Source organism: Mycteria americana, chromosome Z (genome assembly GCF_035582795.1).
Source record: "Mycteria americana isolate JAX WOST 10 ecotype Jacksonville Zoo and Gardens chromosome Z, USCA_MyAme_1.0, whole genome shotgun sequence".
Classification (NCBI taxonomy): Eukaryota; Metazoa; Chordata; class Aves; order Ciconiiformes; family Ciconiidae; genus Mycteria; species Mycteria americana.
Window position 1 is genome coordinate 6,942,640 of NC_134396.1, and position 23,647 is coordinate 6,966,286.

The window sequence follows — 23,647 nt, forward strand, 5'->3', positions numbered from 1 at the left end:
CATTACTAAGTTAGTTTCAAAAGGGCATCATTTAACAAAAGCAGTTGTACCATGGTAACTATAGGGCAAAATTTTGGGGCAAGTTACTCAACTTATACCTGCAGAGGACATATCCATTTAAACTCATACATATGTGTATCTCGCTTAGGAAGAGGAATGGACAATACACATACTCAAGATGATTATTCAACTGCATTTTGAAGCAGTTAGATCAGTATAACTATTTCAGTACATGGTCCCAGCCCAGATAAAGAAACGCACACACCCCCTCTTGCATAGTCTAGGCATAAGAGATGAAAAGGGGAAGAGAAAACAAATAAAATATACAAATATACATAATAAAGAAGAGAAAGAGGTATTCAGGGCATACGTGGCTGCACAGTATGCACTAGTAGTATAAGAAAAACAAGAAAAGGAAACTATTAGCATGATGCAAAAAACTCCCTGACAGTAACACACACATGTGTGCAGGCATGTGTATGTATACGCAGCCACCCACATACAGCGATAAACACACTCAGTTTTATTTAGGTGTAAGTTAATAATGAAGTATGGAATACATACATAAATGCTGTTACATCAACCACATGTCAATACTTGAAAATGACCGTATATATCCATATATGGATCATATATATGCATATATAGTCCATGTATGCCTATATAGTCCACGTATGCGTATATAATGTGGCACGCTATGAACATCTATATGCAAACATAAGTAGGTGCTTGTAACCATAGGCTAATTGGACATCAATGTAAATATGTTCAATTGCAGCTCTGAATCCCAGCTCTAAAACACTTCCTAATAAAAATCTTCCTCTTAAGCTAATGTAACTTCAAACATCTTTGAACTTACCTAACATATTTAAAGCTATTTTCATGCCATCGAAGAATCAAAAATGTGAGCACCAAACATTCTCCAGAATAAAACACAAAAGAGCACAAACAGCAATCACCCAGTATCTGTGGAAAAAAAAAACCACAACCAAAAACAGATAAACCCAAAAACCTGGTTACACACAATCTCCTCTTTAATTATTTATATAATTAGATTAATAGTTATTACAATTCAGATTAAATAACATAATGTTGTCATTCAGAAATATAAAGGCTGGCAAGAATATTACTGGGCCAGATAACCTTTGATCTGATCCAGTATGGCTGTTCTTATGTTGTCATTAAATCTAATACAAACTGAACTATTAAGCCTATACATAACACCAAAGAGGCAGACATCGCTCTCAAACTTCACTGTAGCTTCTGTGGCTCTAATTTACTCAAGAGATTAAATGATTGGTTTAGGGCCTATTTTTTACCTCATTTTGTATGAAAGCAGCATGCACTCCAACTTCTTTTTCTTCAGTAGAAGGCAACATGACTGATTCATCAGGCAAAATTTGCGTCCAACGCCCAGAAGGAGAGTTTTTATAAGAGGATGTATTTTCATGTTCTGTGCTCTCCCACAAAAAGACACATGCTGTAGGAGTAGTTAACAGTGCCTTTCTGCCATCTCCAGACACATACAAGTACAATCTCATTAAACACTCTGGGGAAAAAAGACAACAAACACAACAATGTGCCAGAATAGTTTCTGCTCCTCTGTTAGATTTAGATTTAAAAAGAAAAGAGAAGGGAAATTTTTTTGCTTCTCTATCACAAGAAACCCAAGCTGCCACCTTAAGTATCTTTCATTTCCAGCTTCATCACTGATAGTAGACCTTGGGCAGCAGTAATGTCAGATGGGATGCCCATTTTTATGCATTTTATGAATTATCTTTCCCAGGAGACTCAACCATTAGACTTGTTTCCCGAGATCGTCCTTCTTGATATCATCCTTCATGAAAGCTATTAATAAATGTGCAATTGCTCCACTATCTATTACCTTCAGCTCCTAAATCCACTGCTTATCTTCCCTGAAACGATAGAATTGCTTGTACTATACTTCACTTTACAACCTGGTATCAGTGAGATTATTCAGTACATGAAATATTTGAGGCTTAAGTTTGCAAATGCATGCCTTTACATTATTCTCTCCAGTTAACATTCATCATAAAAACCCACCTACAGAATAAACTTCAAATTATGCGTATAGGGTTTACATAAGATGTATGTCTGCTCTAACGTATTGATAACCTAGTAAGCAATGTTTTTCTACAGTTAAAAAATAACCATTAAAAAATAAAATATTTACTATATTTAGAAATTCCTGTAATTAGAAATTCCTGTTTACAGGAAATTACTAAATGCAAAAAACTGTACCATTCAAGTGACAAAAAGGACATTTGTCAAAGCTTAGCTAGCTTTGACACAAATTATACACATGCAAAACAACGTGGGAATATAGCTTTTACTTGTGCAATAACACTTAACAGAAGGAAAACCACTTTTGCTCTATTCCATTTTTCAAAATACTAATTGAAAAAAAACCTACCTTGTGCTGCTGCAACTACTTTTCTAGACTCTTCAATTGCTGGCACAATTTTCAAGCAGTCCTGATCTTTATTCCAAAGAAAGAGCTCTCCTGTTGTAAGTATTCCTGCCAACCAAGCACCTGTGTTCATCAGGGGAGAGATGTTTTGATGGATACTATTGTGAAGTACTTAAAATTACTTCCCTTCCATCTTAGCCACAGTTCTAAAGCAGACAGTGAACTGGCAGATCCTTTAGATATTCTGCCTTTCTAAACTGTTACAACTACAAATAAAATAACATGAGTTTATAATACATAAGATATTATACTTAACCATTCCTTGATGTTGTTAAAACAACTACATTTTTCAACAAAGACTGCAGCCGAGGGATTTTCTTCTTTGTCTTCCCTGATGCCAGGTTAATTTCATTTATATGTTTATCATCTAGAAGAAAAACAGCCTCTTTTTCCTGTTGAAAGAAAAAAGAGCATCAAAACAACAATCTTATATGAGGGGCAGGTCGGGGGGGGGGGGGGGGGGGGGGGGGGAGACTTTTCATTATTTATCTGAGAAATTTTGAACCTCCAGCCTCAAGTCAATAAGATAGAAAACCAAGCCATTTATTTCAATAACTTTTAAGTGGGGTACATTCAAATAACTTCCTGAGGCTTTTTACCTCCCCCCCCCCCCCCCCCCCCCCCCCCGTAAACAGAAATGCAAAGTATTACATAATTAAAAAACCTACTCTTTGCAGAATTTTATTTAAATAAAGTTTATTACACTTACCTGTCCAATCCATGAGATGCGAGGCCACGGTTTTCTTTGCTTGATACATGTAGAGATGAGAACATCTAGCTTAATCTCCATTCTTATAAAACCTCTAGGTAACCATTATAAAGAAAAGCAAATAAAGGCTTTTTCACATATCTATAAAGAATTTGAAGAAAGGAAAAAAAAAAGACAAGAAGTTGTTATTATTTGCGGGGTGGGAGTAGAAGATGGGAATCTAGACACAAACTCTTAATTACAGCAGCTTCCTGCTAAACACAAATAGAAGTCATGCTTACCTGTACTTCCAAACTAAAAAGAGCTATTTTCATTCACGTACCTCACAGGCTGTTTGCAGTCCAGCCGTACAGATTACATGCTTGTTCCAGGAGCTGAGAGAAAGGAGCCAGAAAATAGAGTACCTTGCTAAATGCTCTAGTAAGAGCGCAGAAAGTGAGGAAAACATACTGCAGCCTCCTAAGACCAAGAGATCAGAAACTCAAGCAAAATACCAGCTGGGCTCCTTGGGCACAGAGGGCCGGCTAGGTTTCAGACCCGAGTCCACGGAGAGGGAGGGCAGGAGGACGGCATCCCCGCCTCGGAGCCAGCTCGGGCCGCGGGCTGACAGAACGCGGTACACCCCACCGCCGAAGGGGATTACTGGCGGACGCCAGGCTGCTGCCTCACGTTTCGGGGGATTTACTCGGGGGGCGGCACAGCCTCCGAAGCGAAGCAAGAGCACGGGCAAGCCGCTCCCCGATGCGTGAGGAGTAAGGGGGGGAAGAGACTTCCCCTCCCTCCTCCGGGCGCCATCCACAAGAATCCCACCGCCACTTTTGCCCGACTCAGGGCAGAGACGATCCCTAAGGATAACCCCGGCCCTCAAGAAACAGACAAAGGGAGACGGTGCGCGCCCAAATCGATACTCACCACAATCAGCAGAGCCAGGGCGCTGATGGGCCGCCGCATCGCCCGGGAGCCCCAGCCCTGCCGCCACAGCGCCAGCGGAACCCCGGCGCCGCCCAGGCCGCACTCACCGCCCCGCTACACCGGCCGCCGGCAACGGCTGCGAGCCCAGGGCCGGAGGCGGGGCACGGGCAGCGCAGTGCGCAGGCGCGAGGGCGAGCCCCGCCCGACGGATTGCCTCAGCTCGGCAGCCACCGTCCGGCCGTCTGGGCGGTGTGGCTGAGCGGAGGTTACCTCAGCGCAGGAGTGGGCCTGTGTTTGTCTCCCCGAGCGCCTTGGCCGGGCTCAGCGTATGGCTTCCCTTCGCCTCTGAACCTGCCGGCTTGGCAAGCTGGGTGGAAGTCTCATGCGTTTGGAAAAAACTGACCACGGGGACCTGATAAGCACCTCTCCTTCAGCGGGGACGCCGGGCACCATGTATCGCCTATGGCGGCAGCCCAGGGGCAATAGAGCACGCTGCGAGAACTTGCATCGCCATCAGTGTTCGGAGATGGGGGCATGAGTGACAGTAAGAGACACAGCTATAAATGACCAACGTTCCCTATCAAATATGGGAATTTAGGTGATACACAAGAAGTACGGTGAGCAGACAGTCACTTTGTTTCACCACCTTGAAGAAATGCCTTTGATTCTGTCACCGAAATCGGGAATAAACCTCCTAACACCAATATAGCATTAAGAAGCAGCGCTGGATGCACGGAGGATCCTTCCGCCTAACGGGCATACCAGTTTACACAGATCTAGGTTCATTTATACAGTTTATCTTTCCATATGCATAGGTTTTCACACTACTAGGTGGGACTGTGTTAATTAGTATCTTACATAATGATGATTTAGCATAATGCGTGCTCAGTTTTTCACATGGGGGTCCTCTGGTGGTCATAGACCCCAAACCCATGCTTTTCAGGTCATGAATCCAGGGTGATTCTTCCTTTTAAGGCTTAATTTTCTCCATTGTTAAATATCACATGCTGGAAGATACAGTTTCACCAGGATGTTCTTGGGTTTCTTTATTCCTTCTTGGTTGATCCTTTGAACTTTATTCTTTACGTGTCCCTCACTTATTTTCCAGCATTTCCCTTAAAGCGGCTATTCCCTCAAATTGGCTCTTGTCCCTTAAACCACCTTAGACCAAGTCCCTTTCTACCTTGAAAGAGCAGGGCTCATGAGCAGGGCTCGTTGAAAGAGCTTTTAAGTAGATTTGAAGGGGAAGGCGATAAAACCAGACTCACTAGAGATAAGCTTGGGGGTGGCATGCCAGTGTTTGAGGGACAGTGTGCTAGTGAGGTCCTTCGATCTGCCATCTCAGTGGAGGTAGGGGATAGAGATCTATGTGGCAGCAAAGACACAAGGGGTATGGATGAGTTAGAAACCATGGAAGCACCGGAGAATGGTTACATAGGAATTAAGGTTTCTCCCCCCAAAAAAGATGGCAGGATCAATAGCCCAACTGAAGTGCATCTACACCAATGCACGCAGCACGGGCAACAAACAGTAGGAGCTGGAAGCCATTATGCAGCTGGAAAACTGTGATATAGTTGCAATCATGGAAACACGGTGGGATGACTCGCACAGCTGGAGTGCTGCAATGGATGGCTGTAAACTCTTCAGGAGGGATAGGGAAGGAAGGAGAAGCAGTGGGGTTGCCTTTTATGTTCAGGAGTGTTTTGATTGTGTAGAGCTTAATGATGGTGACAGTAGGGTGGAGTCTTTATGGGTAAGAATCAGAGGAGGAAGGCCACTAAGGCAGATATCATGGTGGGAGTCTGTTATAGACCACCCAACCAGGATGAAGAGGCAGACGAAATACTCTATAAGCAGCTGGGAGAAGTCTCACCATCGCTAGCCCTTGTTCTCATGGGGGACTTCAACTTACCAGTTGTCTGCTGGAAATACAATACAGCAGAGAGGAAACAGCCCAGGAGATTCCTGGAGTGTGTGGGAGAGAACTTCCTGACACAGTTGGTGAGTGAGCCAACTAGGGAATGTGCCTAACTGGCCCTGTTGTTTGTGAACAAAGAAGGACTTGTGGGTGATGTGATGGTTGGAGGCCATCTTGGGCATAGCAATCATGAAATGATCGAGTTTTTGATTCTCAGAGAAGTAAGGAGAGGGGTTAGGAGAACTGCTGCGTTGGACTTCGGGAGGGCAGACTTCGGCCTGTTGTGGCAAATGTTTGAGAGAGTGCCTTGGGAGGCAGTCCTGAGGGGCAAAGGAGTCCAGGAAGGCTGGACATTCTTCAAGAAGGAAACCTTAAAGGCGCAGGAGCAGGCTGTCCCCATGTGCCAAAAGATGAGCCAGCGGGGAAGGCAACCAGCCTGGCTGAACAGAGAGCTTTGGCTGGAACTCAGGGAAAAAAAAGAGAGTTTATGACTTTTGGAAGAAGGGGCAGGCAACTCAGGAGGACTACAAGGATGTCGTGAGGTTATGCAGGGAGAAAATTAGAAGGGTCATAGCCCAACTAGAACTTAATCTGGCTACTGCTGTAAAAGACAATAAAAAATGTTTCTATAAATGTTTCTATAAATGTTTCTACTCTACTAGCAACAAAAGGAGGGCTAAGCAGAAAATCCAGCCCTTATTGGATGCAGGGGGAAACATAGTGACAAAGGATGAAGAAAAGGCTGAGGTACTTAATGCCTTCTTTGCCTCAGTCTTTAATAGTAAGGCCAGTTGTTCTCGGGGTACCCAGCCCTCTGAGCAGGAACATGCGGACAGGCAGCAGAATGAAGCCCCCGTAACCCCAGGGGAAATGGTTAGTGACCTGCTACACCACTTAGACACACACACGTCTATGGAGCCAGATGGGATCCACCCAAGGGTACTGAGGGAGCTGGCAGAAGTGCTCACCAAGCCACTTTCAATCCTTTATCAGCAGTTCTGGCTAACCTGGGAGGTCCCAGCTGACTGGAGATTAGCACGTGTGATGCCCATCGACTAGAAGGGATGGAAGGAGGATCTGGGGAACTACAGGCCTGTCAGCCTGACCTCCGTGCTGGGGAAGGTTATGGAGCAGATCATCTTGAGTGCCATCATGTGGCACGTACAGGACAACCAGGTGATCAGGCCCAGTCAGCACGCGTTTATTTTATAAAAGGCAGGTCCTGCTTGACTAACCTGATCTTCTATGACAAGGTGACCTGCTTAGTGGATGAGGGAAAGGCTGTGGATGTTGCCTACCTAGACTTCAGTAAAGCCTTTGACACTGTTTCCCACAGCATTCTCCTGGAGAAACTGGCTGCTTAGGGCTTGGATGGGTGTACGCTTAGCTGGGTAAAAAACTGGCTGGATGGCTGGGTCCAAAGAGTTGTGGTGAATGGGGTTAAATCCAGGTGGTGGCCGGTCACAAGTGGTGTTCCCCAGGGCTCAGTATGGGGGCCAGGTCTGTTTAATGTCTTTATCAATGTTCTGGATGAGGGGATCAAGTGCACCCTCAGTGAGTTTGCAGATGACACCAAGTTGGGCGGGAGTGTTGATCTGCTTGAGGGTAGGAAGGCTCTACAGAGGGATCTGGACAGGCTGGATCGATGGGCCGAGGCCAGTTGTATGAGGTTCAACAAGGCTAAGTGTTGGGTCCTGCACTTGGGCCACAACAACCCCATGCAATGCTACAGGCTTGGGGAAGAGTGGTTGGAAAGCTGCCCAGCAGAGAAGGACCTGGGGATGTTGGTCGACAGCCGGCTGAATGTGAGCCAGCAGTGTGCCCAGGTGGCCAAGAAGGCCAAGAGCATCCTGGTTTGTATCAGAAATAGTGTGGCCAGCAGGACTAGGGAAGTGATCATCCCTTTGTACTCGGCACTGGTGAGTGTGCACCTCAAATACTGTGTTCAGTTTTGGGCCCCTCACTACAAGAGACATTGAGGTGCTGGAGCTGTTCAAAGAAGGGCAACGAAGCTGGTGAAGGGTCTGGAGCACAAGTCTGATGGGGAGCGGCTGAGGGAACTGGGGTTGTTTAGCCTGGAGAAAAGGAGGCTGAGGGGAGACCTTATTGCTTTCTACAGCTACCTGAAAGGAGGTTGTAGCGAGGTGGGGGTCAGTCTCTTCTCCCAAGTAACAAGTGATAGGACAAGAGGAAATGGCCTCAAGTTGCCCCAGGGGATGTTTAGGTTGGATATTGGGAAAAAATTCTTCACCAAAAGGGTTGTCAAGCACTGGAACAGGCTGCCTAGGGAAGTGGTTGAGTCTCCATCCCTGGAGGTATTTAAATAGGGTATTCATGTAGAGGTATTTAAATAGATGTGTAGATGTGGTGCTTAGGGACATGGTTTAGTGGTGGACTTGGCAGTGCTTGGTTAATGGTTGGACTAGATGATCTTAGAGGTCTTTTCCAACCTAAATGATTGTATGACTCTACCTTCCCTTAACCACAATCTTGATCGAGAATGAGTAATATTGGACAGAAGAAAAAAAAAAAAGACCAACAAAAGTAATTATCCGATTGTTGATGATTTTGTTAATGAGAAGTGGTTCATATTCATGTTGGTCAGTTACTGCCCTGCACTTGTCAGCATTTGTTTCACCTACTCCATTAGTCCACCCACCCCTCTCCTCTGTTTCCACATCCCTCCAAATTTAAATTGGGAAACAGAATCTACCCTTTCTCCACCTGAGAGCAGAGCAAGTGCTATGAAAACAAAAGGAAATGTCTACTCTGAACTTTGCTGCAATCATCTGAAAATTATCAAAGATAACTCATGATACACTTTGAAAAACTTGTAATATTGCCAGCAGCATTCTTATTCTACTAACTGGAAAAAAAAGGAAGAGCTGAAACTGAAGTCTGTGACTTGTGCCTGTTGCCCACTATTTAGTTATTTCTCCAGATCTGAAAATAGGAATCTACTTACCTAGATTACAGAATATGGCTCAACACAACGTACTTTCATGCAAATATTAAAATTTAGAAATAAAAGTTAAATACATGAGGCAAGACTTGGGACATTGCTTGTATGGAGTATGAACAGACCCTGCAGTAACAAGACCGAGGTAAATGTACATGACAAACTCGGTGTGAAACATAGCTATCAGCAGAAAACAACTTGTAATATCTGGAGATATTACACTTTATATGGAAAGATGCAAATCTTTTCCCCAGGACATACAGCAATTCCTCTATTTAAATTGTGATGAAATTGCAACACTGACAAAAGAGAAAAGCCAGTATTAAGGCTTCAGCTCTATTTTGATCTAACAAGAGGTAAAAAGAGATGTATTTTAATTTACATATGACTTCACTGGGTGCATTCTCTGGCTGAAAATCATCAGAATGTACCTGGCAGTTCACAGGGAAAGAAATTTAATGGCTGTACTTTAAACAAAACTTCAGAGCATAGTAATCAGATCTGGTAGTAAAGGCTGTGAGTAGATAACTTGCATGTAAAAAAAGTCTTAATCCATACCTTTTTTTTCTGTTTTTTGAACATCTGTGATATGTGTATCAACTACTCATTCTCCTGGAAAAAAAATACATTAATCTACTCTGTAGGCATAAAGATATTTGCTTCTTTGCCCCATTAAAAATCTCTCCGAACTCTTTGATTTACTTACATGACGAAGTTATTTGAGAAAAACTAAATTACTAATTACCAATATGAACTGGTGATTTCTTGTGCATGTTTATATAGAGTTTATATTCTTGAATATGTACACAATGCAGAGCCATGAAACAGAGACAAAACAAATTTCCTTGTAGGATGAGATTTTAAAATCTTAGGAAGCAGGCATACAGGATGATGCATAGGCTTCACTCCTTTTAAGGAACATACAAAATTTGGTGCTTGTGTGCATGTAATGAAAGCAGACAGAAGTCACGTCTTGACTTCTTTATTTGATTTTATCAGATACTTATTAAACAGATATTTATTAAAATGGAATAGGGAAAATAATTTGATGGGTTTTTAATACTGTTCTTTCACTTGCAATACAAACTAGACTGCTAGTTTCTGCAATTTCATCCCATACATTCCATTTACAGAGGCAGGATATGTTTAAAATGACAGTTAGGAAATAATGATTATCTTTGTTATTTAAAGACCTGCCAGTAAACTCATGCAGATAGTTATGACTGCATCACTACTCCCTCGTATGACCACATTTACAACCTGACTCATCTACATGCGCTTTTATCATCATCTTGCCTTCTGCAGTTGTCATTTCCTGTTATGATACTTGTAAACCAGCTATCAAGTAGATTTTACATCATACTTTTCTCCATTACTTTATGTTAAATAAAGAAAAAGAAACATATTTTCCAAATATTTTTAATCCGCAAGGGAAAGATCACACAATGAATTTTATTTCAACAGTATAAAAAAAAGCTTTCTATTGTTAAAAAATTTGGTAATAGTAAAAGAAACTCCGTTTGTCACATTTACATTCTACAATTTGTAGATACCTTTAGAATAGCACAAATACAGGCCACACAACTGGTAACTGCAGCAGGAGATACAACTTTCTCAGAATTTCTTTCTGAGGATTTGTTCTTCCAGAGATTCAGTGCAGACATCTGAGCTTTTATTTCATAGTTCATTTTATCTGAGCTAATGATTCTGTTATATTAGCCAATCAGTGAAGCCGTTCTAATTTAGCCTGTAGTGATTTAAAATTCCCAACAGTAGTCTGCACCATTAGCGTCGGGCTCATAGACTGAAGTTCAACCAGGTAGCAACTAACCGCATCCAAGCAAACATTTGTGAATCGTCGCCTGTAAAGAAAACATAGAATAATAACGAGCTCCTTTTTGTTTCTGTATATTAGCGTTCATCCGAAATAGGAAGAGAGCATTCTTTGAGTTTTAGTGGAATAATATATCAACAAGACACCTGTCAGTTACTTTTCAGTATTTAACTATTAGAAAAACTAATTTTTGAAATCTAATGCTTGTGACTGAGGCATAATGGGAAAATAAATGAATCATTACTATTTATCTGGTGTTAAACAATAAAACATGATAGTTAATAGCAACATGGAATATTTACTTTAATATTTAGATATTACTTTAGATATGAATACAATCAATGTATAAGTCATTCATGTAAATAGCAATTTAAATATCTAAAATTAGTATCAAATCACAACCATCTAGGTATTAATATCTAAGTGGATAATAAAATTAGACAACATTCCATTCGCTCAAGTTCTAATAAGTTAGAGTACTTAGATCAGCTAACCATAAAAGACCAAAAAAGTGAGAAAAGATAGATGTAAACTCTATACGTGAACAGGGGATATTTAGATGTATATTTTCATGAGAATCAGAAGAATTCATGGTTAGAGTTATCAAGACTTTGTCTAGTTCTGCTCATTGTTTCTGAGACAAGATAGTTCTGACTGAAGTTTGTATAGCCTATTCACAAAAGTTGCCAAAGCTAAAGATTCCATAATATGCAGGCAACTTGCTCAAGTACATAGCTATTCTTTTAGCTAGAAACGCCTTCTAATATTAAACCTAAATTCTTTCCTGTTGCAGACTAAGCTGAATTTTAGTCTTGGAGAGTAATTCATCACCAGTCTCTTAAAAACAATTTGGAAAGATCGATCCCCATGTTTAGTCTTCTCTTTTCCAGAATGCAAGAACTCAGTGCTTCCAGCCTTTCTTCATTAAAGAGTTCACTGTTTCATTCACGAAACGCCCAGTTCTCATTTTTCCCCACTTTTCCCAAATTCCCTCAAATTTGTCTACACTTCTCCTTAAAGTATGTTGCCAAAATTTACAAGATAATCCTCTCAGTTCCTCATGAATCTTCAGTGAAGTGGAGAAAATTATCTGTATTGATAATAGTTTATAGGGAGGACCCTACAAGTTTGTACCAACTGGTTTTGAATGAGGGGTCTCAGTAATTAATCACTGCTAGGAAAGAAATACTAAATTCACCCAGAAGAAAAGCTTTGGGGATAGCTCAAGTGCAGTGCTTTAGGATATTTTATATGTTTTGCTATTTATTAGGATATAATTGCCTTTCTTACCTCAGAAGTACTCTGCTTGGATCATGTACATATCCTGATAATAATACATGAATACACTCTAAAAGGTGTAAAGGCTTTTTCATTCTATTCCAATATGGGTCCTAAAAAAGATTCCAAAATATTAGGGAGACAAATATTAAGGAGATGAGGGAAAAAAAAAAACCAAACCTGTGTGTGTGTGTACACACAAATTGCCAGCTGTGGTAATTATTTATTCATTCATAACAAAAATGTAACCAAAATGGGAATTCTATCTTAATCTATATTAAGTCTATATTTAAATACTATTTTGACTTTTGAGTACTAAAACATACATGAATTTAACTCAGTTTTCCATTACCTAACAGTCTGTAAAGTAAGAGATTTTACCAAGTTCTGAATTCCTTACACTGTAAGGAATCTGTGTAAAAAAAAGCAAGTCAGTTCTCTTTGTTTTAATTCTGTTTAAGCCTGTTCTACAAAACAAAAGTTAAAAATATGACTTGTTATTCTTTATGCCTATTGCATCAATAGATTAGACAAGATGCAGTAATATAGAAAATTTTAATCATTAATAGGAAACAAATAAAAGTAATATATTCAAGATATGCTGTTCCTTCTGCAACATAACTATTCTGATCCTACATAATCCTAAATCAGCTTTAGGTGGAGTAAAAGGATTAACAATTTTCCTCATACTTTAGGACTGACATGAATAAAATCAACAGGGGAGAAAAAAGCAGCATTAAGAGCCTTTGAGTAAAAACAGAGAACAGAAGCTATGAAGCCGATATTTTGATCTATCACACCTTACATTATTTTATGTTTCCCGCTAAAGACAGACCTTGATAGTAGCTGAAAACAAATTTTTATTTTGTGGCTATTTTCCTTACCCGTGCTTTAAACAACTGGTCATATACTTCAAGCAGCCTTGGCAATGGCACTCCAATTTCTTGCATGGTGTATGTTACAAAACCCACATCCCAGTTCAAAGTGCAGACCTGTTGCTCTAGAAACTGCACTAAAAAATCTGGAGGACAAAAATAATGGGATGTTTAGATTCCAACTTGTTAATGGGAGTCTAGCAAAGAAAGGCATTTGAAAGTGATTTACTCCAAGTTAAATTTTCTGTCTTTCACAGAGTTGGTACCTTTCTCCTGTGAAGCACATGTAACAGTTTTCCCCCAGTCTGCATGGAGGGAAGGATATGCAAAATATAACTACCTCCAAAGATGGTATTAAGCTATCAGCAATGCATGACAGGGATTACTCATACTAAGCACTTTATTACAGTTCTGCCACAGAAATACGCACAGAAATAAGGAAAGTTCATTAACTTTTGTTTCAGCACAGAAGAACATACTATCATTTCATTTGCTACAATAGCCAGCAACACTACTGCATCTTTTATCACGTTTAAGTGTCAGTAACAATTAACAATATTTTAGTATTGTAAAAGAACATTTAGTGCTGAACAATGTATTTTCCAGGTTTTTGTATAATACCAAGTTGTCAAAACATGAGCATCTCAAAAGCAGAATGAAGCTCCAAAAAGGATCCAGAAATCTCCTGAATTCTGTTTTTAGAATCTGTCCCTGCAGATAGCAGTAGATACTTCAGAAGACAGCAGATAAACGTGGTTACCTAAAATCTTATTATAAGTACAAATACACATTTTTACTTTGTACTTTGACACAAACAAACTTTACTACTTTCTAAAATGGGATCTGCACAGCCATCCGAAAATAACTGTTGCTGCCTTCTGAGCTTCATTTACTTCCCATTCAGGGTGAAAAACTGTAAATTCTAGTTAAATCCCTAGATAAATTCTAAGAAAAAATGCACCTGTAAAAACTGTAATGGTTTTGTAATCATACAATTATACTGTGTTTACAAAATTAGAGGCCAATAGGAATTCTATTTCTGCTTTTTGTCTAACCTCGCTCTCCTCAATCCCTTGTCAAAGTCATTGTAATAACGAGCAAGGATCACAATGCTTTTGTTCCTAATTTCCTGGACAAAACTGAAAAGTACAAGCCAGCTACCCTCAAGATCAACTCCATCACTACTGACAGTTGAAATAACTTGTTGCTTCAGCTACAGCAAAAAATTTCACAAATAACTACAGTAATTATGTATCACAAGCATGTAATTACATTATCACAAAATTATCAATGTTCTTTCCTTTTAGATTTAAATAGAAGAGAGACATTTCTTAGGTTTAAACTTTTTTTAAGAGGCTGAAAAGAAAGCTGAGACCCATTCATGTAACGCATGTGTTTATTTACTATGCAGGCTAAACAACTTGCCTAAAGGAAAGTAACGAGGTGTCCCAGCATATATCTTTCCAAGCAATACCATCTTCAGACTAAGTGCTTGCATTCTGTCAGCGGGGCTCAGAGACACACTATCGCTCAACTCTGAAAGTGAAAAGAAATCATTCAGAGAAAATGTCACAAAAAAAGTTCCACGTTTATACACAACTACACTGAGGTACTTAAATTTACTACTAACACATCAAAATCTTACGCTATTGTCAGTGCAAAATCAGCATGTGGGAGTGAAAATACAACTTTTTCTGGTGTGTATGCATATATATTCACCGATTTTTATGCTTTCTTGAAGTTCCATGCAAATCTACTTAAAAAAACCAACCAAACAAAACCCCCCCAAGCCCCACCACGAAACCCAACAACAACAAACCCACAAAAAAACTTACTACCATATAGCTTTTCCCTCAAATTACTGTCAATGTTGTTTGTGCAATGGCAACACCAAGCACAAAATCCAAGGAAAAAAAAAAAACAGGAAGAGAGAGTGAATTATCATCTCATGGTAAAGGGTGAGGCAGATTATCACAGCTGAGGCTTGCAGAGCTGCGCCCACTACTCTGCTTCTCTATAAATGGACAAACCCCTTACACTTCCACTCCTGTCAACATTAAAGAATCTTCAGGGAGTTCAGCGTTTTTATAATCTTTGTCATGATAAATTTAATATTTTTGTTATAATTTCCTAATAGTGAAACCTTCAGACAAAATTTCACAGGTATTCTGAAGTCCATATATAATGGCATCTAAGAACAAGAAGGGATGAAACGACTTCTTAAATGTTATCTGGAATGTGATTATTCAAGCCATACATGCAATATGGTCCAACATATATGTAAAAAAATATTACTTTCTGTCTTTAGGCACAGAAGCCAAAGGTAGTAACATTAATGAATTACTAGTTAACTATGCTTACCAAATAAATTACAGAATAGTCCAGAAAAGATGCATCTCACCTGGACAGCATATCAGTAGCAGCACACAGTCAGTCTCAAAAGCTGTAATTGTACCATTTTCCTATAGTTCTAGCTTGTACTATTCCTAGTCTCTTAAGACCTACCTTTCTCAATGATTTCTTGCCAGAGAGTTTGCACCAAGATAGGATCAGAATGACCCGCACAATGTATAATTGCAAGCTTACACTCTGAGAGCTTAAAAGGGTCAGCAAATTCTCCATACAGCTGAAAGAAAAATTACCAAGCTTTACATTTCAAGTAGAACAAAAAGGAAATTTTTAATATCAGCTTTTCTTTATTTTGTATGGTAGGCATCAGACTAGTGAAGGTGTGACTTAAGTAACTGTTGTCAAACACTAAATGATTTTTTTTTTTTTTACTACATTTAGTTTCACGCCTTAAATACAACCCCCAATTTTATATGAAGTTATAATTAATACTGTTAATTTTCTAACAATTTTCCAAGTAAATTAAGAAATCTAAGAGACTTAATAAAGAAGATAAACACATGGAAGAAATTAAAGTATTAAAGATTGAATGAATATCGAAGTACAGAAAAAGACAGTCTAGGGTAACAAACATTCTGAGACCACGAATGCCAAACTGTCTATTACTTTTCCTAGTCAGCATAGGATCATTCTTTGCAAAACATTTCCCCTTCCCCTCAAATGTGATAAATTGACTTTTAATACAGAGAAATTTTAATCACCTTGGTTATATCCATCAGCTCAGCATCAAGCTGGGAGATTGCGTCTTGCACTGAAGAATGATGGGAATACTGCCGTTGTAACGTTTCTTGTATTTGAAGCTGGATCCTTGCAACCTTGTTTAAAGAAAAATAAAGTATTTCAAGATTGGATTAATTTAATCAAAGCTTAAGAATACACCCAGAATTAACTTCAACTTATTTAAATGTAGAAATGTTACTGTCTTACACCTCAGAGACTCCTATCAACTGAATAACTTCGCCACATGGGGAAGAAAGCACAGAAAACTGTTTCTACAGAACTGGTAATAAAAATGCCATGTGCCAATAAGACAAAATGAAATAATGCATTTACAGTGTAGCTTAGATTAATATTTTTTTCTTACTTCCATTTTTTCTTCTAGTTCATGTAGAAATTCACCATCTGCAGCGATAGAGGATATGGCAGTGGAACTTTTGGCACTCAAAATGGCACGTGCAATGTATTCAAGTCGCTGCTGAAGAGAAATCTCTGTGCTGCAAAACAAATATTTGAAATAAAATGGGTACTTAGTGTAATTATCTGAGGGTTAGTTATATTCTAACTAGACTCGGAATTAGTATGTGACTTCTAAATCATGCAGGACATTATCCAACCATGTAACCCCTCCTTTGTTGCAGGCTCAGTTCTAGTGTACTTCTCAATCCACTGCTCCACAGTTACATTATCTCACTATAAAATTCTGTGTAAGAAATGGTACTTAATATACGGTACTTACAGTGGGAAATACATTGCAAACTAATGTATGATACTCAAAACAAAAATATAATTTATTTCAAATAATGGCCTGTATTAAAAGCTAATATATTCCATTAATTTAAATTTTTTTCAGCAAACATTCTTGGGCATTGGCCTTTTCTTGTCCTTGTCCTTTTCTTAAAATACATACACATAAGGTTTTGATTTTAGTTTGTTTGGATTTTCCCCAATTACCTCAATATATGCAACAGATCACACATAATCCATACCTATGCAGGTCAGCCAACTTAGCCAAGACTCTGGCTGCATTACTAAAATTTCTATTCTTTTCAAAGTATCTCCACAGTAAATCCATATAGCGGACTTTGTTTTGGTCAATCTTGGTCATCCGCACAAGGTAGGGTTCCAAAAAGGGGGCAGTAACCTGCAAAAGTCATAAAGATAACATTTATATTCTTGCTCTCTTCTCTTTTTTAAAGCAACAGCATTATTACAATTAACTTTTCCAGTTCAGTGGTACCCTCCAACAAATTATTTTGTTGTATAGAGATGAGCTCACCTGTAACAGTTTGTCTGCCAAGTCAACTTGTATCAGCCAGTTGTAAAGTGCAATACTGAAGAGTTCATCTGTTGAACGCTGAGCCAGCTTTAGCATTTGTTCAAACTAAGGGAAGAAAAGGCCAAAGCTGTTATTCCAGAAGTGGTTACATTACATCAAGTACTGAATACATACGCAACAATACTTAGGTTCCTGTTATTTGCATGTCATTGCTTCTATGAACACTCTGTACATAAAGAAGCGAATTCATAACAAATCTTGACTTTCATCTACTTTGCTAAACTATTCCGTAATTTTTTTGAAATAACAAATTCTACGCCCCTACAAATCACACTATTTCTGGAGTGCAGTCATGATTTTTTTGTGAGTTTCTTACATGGTGCCCTGCTTCTTCATTGCTTAGCATGTTGGGGTCAGATGACAGCACTGGAGGACCTGGCTTTTTGGGTACACTGGGAGACTGAGGAGCAGCTTTACTTTGATTCACTAACTCTTGAAGGGTGTCAGTGATACACTTGTAGCTGTTCAATCTGTAAACAGAGCGAAAGAAAATAAAAGCCTCACAATTTTCGTTGTAACTATCTATGAAATACTCTTCTCAAATGTTGTTATTGTATGCCTTTGTATACACAAATACTAAAATTTAAAAAAAGGTCACAGATTATTGTCAGCTAGTTGCCACAATCTAGTTTGTTCTCAGTCATCTTTCTAACAAGTATTTCTGTAATGTCCAGACCACAATGTTTTCTGCATCTATCAGTTTACTCTCTGTTCCAGATTAAGTTGGTACCATATTAATGGTAATCAAGAAGATCATGCTGAGAAAAAACATCTATATTGTGTACCTTATTATAAAATGTTTGTTCGTCATTACCATGCATACCTTCCCCAAAAGAGTTACTTGTCCAGTCATTTGAAATAAAGCACCCCATATAATGGTAATAAGGTATCCTGAAAACTTGCCTCTCTTGAAAAGCTTGTAGTCCAACAGCATCCTCTTCTGGTTCTCCATTTTTATAGAAATGAAGGCCAAGACCTTGGGGATCTTTTTTCTCAGCAGCTGTAAGAGAGAGTTCTACTACTCCCTCATAGAAACGCACTAGAAACAAACAAACAAATATCACTGTTCATTATTGTATTAAATCTATGGCAAAATGGCAAATGACATCAAACACTTCCCATTTTAGCAAGCAAGAAAAAATAAACCTTATTCACTCTGGTCTGTAGCGTACAAAAGTTTATGCCTGTACCTAACCTGTGGGATTACATGCAAGTTTGAAGTTACATATTTGTACAGAGGCTGAAATCTTGACTGTTACAACAGTTATCTACACTTAAATTATGTACTAGCTTCCACTGCACAAAACAGGATTCAGAACCATCTTTCAAACAGCATATCTGGTATAAAATCTTACCGGCAAAAGCACAGTCATTTACCCTCTGCTAACATACAGCCCAACAATTTTCCTAAAAACATTTTTACCACGTATATGAAACAAATGGACACTGCAATGTGAAATAAGTGGACGGAAATATTTTTATACAGAAGTGGGTTTTTTGATTGGTTGGTGAAATCTAGAAAGGCTTTAAACAAGAACAGGTTGACCTGTCTTAATTGTAAGAGTTATTAAGAAACTGTTTATGGTAAAACACTATAAAATGAGTTGAAAGTTAGTAAACAAAACAAAAAAGAAGACATTCCGAAAGGATATTACAGAAACTATTTACCAGAACACGATCAGTGATTGCCTCTTACCTTGCCTATATTGTGCACAAACATTAGCAAGGTCTACTTGATTGCTGATCTTCTGGTACTCTTTCAGTGACTCTCTTAGCATCTTCTCTTTTTCCAGTTTGCTTTGAGCCTGTCGAGACCGCTGAAGCAGTTCATTTGCCTGAAGACAAATGATGGGAAAATGGAAATTATTCACATGAACACATCATGAACAGATCATGGATATTGTTGTAAGCTAATGAGTTATTATTCCAAACTTGAAAGCTGAAACAGTAGAAACATCACCCTCTCAAAATCACTCTCATGTCACTTGGTAACAGTAAGTTTCCAGCAGAAAGACTGTACAACAGCAGTAGAGAGAAGGGCTTAAGACTTAAACAACCAATTGGTTCTCCATTCTCCCCTCACCAGTTACTTTTCTCAAATTTATTTTAAGAGCTTCAAAGAGTGAAGTTCTTAATCACAACTATCTTCCCACAAATTCCATCAAACTAGGCAACAAACAGAAAACAAGAGACCATGCTGAGCAAAGACTGGAGTAAGAACACATTTTATCAACATAAAGACGACAGTTTTATTAGACAACACATTGGAGAGAGATCCCCTCTTAATACTACAAATATCTGCAAATGCTTCAAACCAGAGCTCACATAATTTTCAGCATTAATCAACTACAAGACACATAAATACGTGTACGACTTACCTTCATTTGCTCTTGTGCTCCTGAAACTATTTGAGTGTAACGATTTACAAGCTGCCCAACTTAGCTCATTTGAACATGCTCTAAAGTTGTGTTTTGGTGCTGTGAAATCTGGAAGTGCACTTACCTTGGAACACACAGCATCATCAGTGCTATAAAGAAGAGGACAGATATCTTGCAAATGGGCAATGATGCCATCCACAGCAGCGTTATCTCTGATATAACAGTTTATGAGAGAAGCAATGAGTGCTCCAGTCAACTCTCTGTCTCTAATTACCAAGTCTTTGAAAGCAGTAATCTTTAGATGTTCTTGTAGTTCCTGAAGACAGAGAATTTCATGAGTTTACCAAAGTTTTTACTTTATTCTGTTTAGAAATGTCACAATATTACAGCAGCAAAATTAACTGTTTCCAGTAAATAAAAACATACAAAACTCCAATGACTGAAGTGCACAGCATAGAAATACATTATTTAAAATATACGTTATATAGCAAAATGGAAATAACAGAGAAATCCCTATCAATGAAGGCACTAAACCCTTGGATGCCAAAGGACAGCAAGAACTCCTCTTAGCAGACTTCCTCTGCCATCTTCACTATGCGTCACTTCTGTTTCAGATCTCTGCGAGTAAGAATGGAATTAGCAGTTCCCCTCACTTCACAGGGCACTGTCAGAATGCAAACCCTATAAAATGAGTATGTCACAATTTTTAATAATGGGAACCATCTGAGTACTGTCACAGATGAAAAAAGTGACAGATGCATAACAAGAAGGAATTTTAAAAGTTTGAGGTCTGTACTCTTTATGTATTTAAATATTAAATTACATTGAAGGTTATTAATTTTTTTAATTATTAGGAATTAGCTCATAAAGAGTTGCCAGTAGTGTCTCTGTAGTGTCTATGGATGATCACTAACAGCATGAAAATACTATTACAAAATCTCTAAAACTACTGAAGACAGAGGAAAGGGTTCTATTTGTTAACAATTAGTTAACTCCTTGTCCAACACAAGAGACAAGCTGCCTGTGTTAGAAATTTTGCTAACTCTCCAAAGCAACAGTGTGAAGAGCTCCAGCTTCTGTGCATTTGTAAAGTTTAAAAATTGTTCTTTTTATCGACAAAGAATACAACTTCTCCAATAATCTATTTTCCTATCAAGTGCTAGGACAGAATACTTAGTATTCAAATTAATAGCTTCTCCAAGTGCTGTATGTAAATTCAACATTAGCAAAGGGTACACAGCAATAGCACTCATGGTTCTGTAAGTTTCCTTCTTTACAAACAAGAAGAGGCTGAAAGAACTGGAATTGTTTACCCTGGAGAAGAGAAGGCTCAGGGGGCAGTGTGTGGGATCTTACTAACGTTTATGGGAAAGTGTAAAGAAGGCAGAGTCAGACTTTTCTCAGTGGTGCCCCGTGACAGGACACAACGCAATGGCCAAAAGCTAAAGCAAAGGAAATTACACCTGAACATAACAAAAATCTTTTTTACTTTAAAGGTGGTTAAACACTGGAACAGGTTGCCCAGGGAGGCTGTGGAGTCTCCATCTTCGGAGATATTAAAAACCTTACTGGAAATGGTCCCGGGCAACCTGTTCTAGTTGACTCAGCTTTGAGCAGAGGGGGCAGATAATTTCCAGAGGTCCCTTCCAACCTCAGCTGTTCTGTGACACATTCTGGACCCCTACTTACACAAAGTGCAAGGGTTTAAGACTCTACAACCCTATTGCTCTCCACTGTTAAACCTTTACCAACACTAAGGCAAAGAGTAAATTCCTCTTGGCTGGAGAACTTTGGTCTATTCTTTCCAGCATGTTTTGCAGAATGTGCATAAGGTGAAAACACAGTAATTTATAAAACCAGACTCATTATTAACTGTCAATAAAAGTAAAATAAAATCTATTGTTAGTGACACTTCCAATTTGCTGAAATTGGGTGATGAGGTCTATAGTACACGTCAGTCTCTTAAAAATAAACACTTGCAACCTGAATAAAAATCTGTATGTGGTTTAAAATTCATGGTATGTTTCTCAGTGAATTAAAGTAATACTGCTTTGGGAATATTTAGGTAGCAAAAGAAATTCAGATGTTAAATACAAACAAATTAAAATAATATGATTCAGATCGTACCTTCTGAAGCTCACCTACAACAACACTGAATTGGTGCTCACACAGCAACTTCCATAAAGCCAATGCCTGGCAGGTTTTGCGAACAAGCTGCTGGATGCCTTGAAGTGAGGTCTTCTCAGTTAGCTGTGCCTCAGCTGAAAAAGCAGAGATTGTCAGTAAGTAACTGTTCTACATGGTTCAAATTGGCATGTACATTTTTGAAGTTTTACAATAACAATCTCCTTAAATTTATAATTTTTTTTTCTCTTCAACTCTTGGTTAATCCTGTTGTCGTGATTTAGCCCCAGCCGGCAGCTAAGCACCACGCAGCCGCTTGCTCACTTCCCCCCCCCCGGTGGGATGGGGGAGAGAATCGGAAGAGCAAAAGTAAGAAAACTCGTGGGTTGAGATAAGAACAGTTTAATAATTGGAACAAAATAATAGTAATAATAATAATGAATTATAATGAGAAGGAAAAAAACAACGAGAGAGAGAGAGAGGAACAAAACCCAAGGGAGGGAAAAAAAGGGGAAAAAAATATATATTAAAAAAATGATACAACCGCTTACCACCCACCGACCGACGCCCAGCTAGTCCCTGAGCAGTGATCGCTATCCCCCGGCCAACTCCCCCCAGTTTATATACTGGGCATGACATCATATGGTATGGAATAGCCCTTTGGTCAGTTTGGATCAACTATCCTGGCTGTGCCCCCTCCCATTTCTTGGGCACCTGGCAGAGCATGGGAGCTGAAGCGGGGGGAAAGTCCTTGACCAATGTAAACACCGCTTAGCGACAGCCAAAACATCAGCGTGTTATCAATATTATTCTTATACTAAAATCCAAAGCACAGCACTATACCAGCTACTAGGAAGAAAATTAACTCTATCCCAGCCGAAAACAGGACACCTGTCTAGCTCTCTTTGGAGGAAAGTGCCATGTTAACTTCTCCCCAAAACAAGTACCATCTGTTAACATTTACTTCAAACTATGCAACACGGGAGGAGTACTTTCTGAAAAACAAGTATGGCTTCATGTGAGTGCACTGGATTTACATATCAGTCTTAAATTTTTCCTTGTTTTTTCATAAATAGTTATTATAAATGTATTTACGATGAACATGAAAGAAATAAAAATAAAACCATACATATTGCCTTTTTGGTTTTGCTTTTAGAAAGAACAATTTGCTTTTAGAAAGAACAATTACAGTTACAACTTTGGTCAACACTGCCTACACTATCTTTAAAGGAACAACAACTACTCTGAAAACTAGTAACATTTAAATCTGGTAAGATGTATTATACTCACTGAAAGAGTAATATGGCCATACTCATGACATGGGTGGAACAGAATTGCAAAAATTTGTCTTTACTTTTGAGTGCTTAGAGTTCAGAAATGAGGCAGCAATAATTATATGGCGTCATTTAGCAATCCAAAAGGGTTTATGGGCTTTGCAATGCATAAAAATGAAAAATAAATTATTAAATGTCTGCCAAATTCTACACAATGACTTGAAAAAGAAGAAATTGAAACCCAGGATTATACGCACATGGACCACAACCATCTTCAATTCTGTATACACATCAGCAACACTTCCCAACTTGCCTGCAAGTGCTGGGCAAAAGCTACACTATAGGAGGACATGAGTTCAAATGGGCTGTGTGACAGGTCTCATACTTCTAAACAAATTTTTGTAGGCACTTCAGTGACTGTTACTTTGGC

The 23,647-nt window shown here is 38.9% G+C and overlaps 2 protein-coding genes across 4 annotated transcripts in view; both read right to left on the reverse strand.

Moving 5' to 3' along the window:
- The window catches only part of CPLANE1 (ciliogenesis and planar polarity effector complex subunit 1), a 62,931-nt gene extending 58,583 nt beyond the window's left edge, over nucleotides 1-4,348 (reverse strand). The window contains exons 1-6 of one of the 3 annotated variants that reach the window (XR_012773468.1): nucleotides 4,113-4,348; nucleotides 3,201-3,341; nucleotides 2,748-2,883; nucleotides 2,435-2,554; nucleotides 1,320-1,549; nucleotides 860-966 (exon numbers count right to left, since the gene is read on the reverse strand). Coding sequence is in view for 1 of the 3 variants with exons in the window: in XM_075488540.1 (XP_075344655.1) it covers nucleotides 860-966; nucleotides 1,320-1,549; nucleotides 2,435-2,554; nucleotides 2,748-2,883; nucleotides 3,201-3,281 (674 nt within the window). In the remaining 2 variants the exon portion in view is untranslated. The remainder of the gene's footprint in view (nucleotides 1-859; nucleotides 967-1,319; nucleotides 1,550-2,434; nucleotides 2,555-2,747; nucleotides 2,884-3,200; nucleotides 3,342-4,112) is intronic. The other 2 variants (XR_012773469.1, XM_075488540.1) reach the window with 2 other exon arrangements.
- Nucleotides 4,349-10,392: 6,044 nt separating this feature from the next.
- Nucleotides 10,393-23,647, reverse strand: part of NUP155 (nucleoporin 155) — a 34,615-nt gene continuing 21,360 nt past the window's right edge. The window contains exons 22-35 of the mRNA XM_075526437.1: nucleotides 21,947-22,080; nucleotides 19,944-20,135; nucleotides 19,138-19,276; nucleotides 18,345-18,480; nucleotides 17,758-17,911; nucleotides 17,382-17,486; nucleotides 17,092-17,246; nucleotides 16,470-16,599; nucleotides 16,087-16,200; nucleotides 15,482-15,602; nucleotides 14,402-14,512; nucleotides 12,986-13,122; nucleotides 12,114-12,214; nucleotides 10,393-10,851 (exon numbers count right to left, since the gene is read on the reverse strand). Of these exons, the coding sequence (XP_075382552.1) occupies nucleotides 10,713-10,851; nucleotides 12,114-12,214; nucleotides 12,986-13,122; nucleotides 14,402-14,512; nucleotides 15,482-15,602; nucleotides 16,087-16,200; nucleotides 16,470-16,599; nucleotides 17,092-17,246; nucleotides 17,382-17,486; nucleotides 17,758-17,911; nucleotides 18,345-18,480; nucleotides 19,138-19,276; nucleotides 19,944-20,135; nucleotides 21,947-22,080 (1,868 nt within the window). The 3' untranslated portion in view covers nucleotides 10,393-10,712. The remainder of the gene's footprint in view (nucleotides 10,852-12,113; nucleotides 12,215-12,985; nucleotides 13,123-14,401; nucleotides 14,513-15,481; nucleotides 15,603-16,086; nucleotides 16,201-16,469; nucleotides 16,600-17,091; nucleotides 17,247-17,381; nucleotides 17,487-17,757; nucleotides 17,912-18,344; nucleotides 18,481-19,137; nucleotides 19,277-19,943; nucleotides 20,136-21,946; nucleotides 22,081-23,647) is intronic.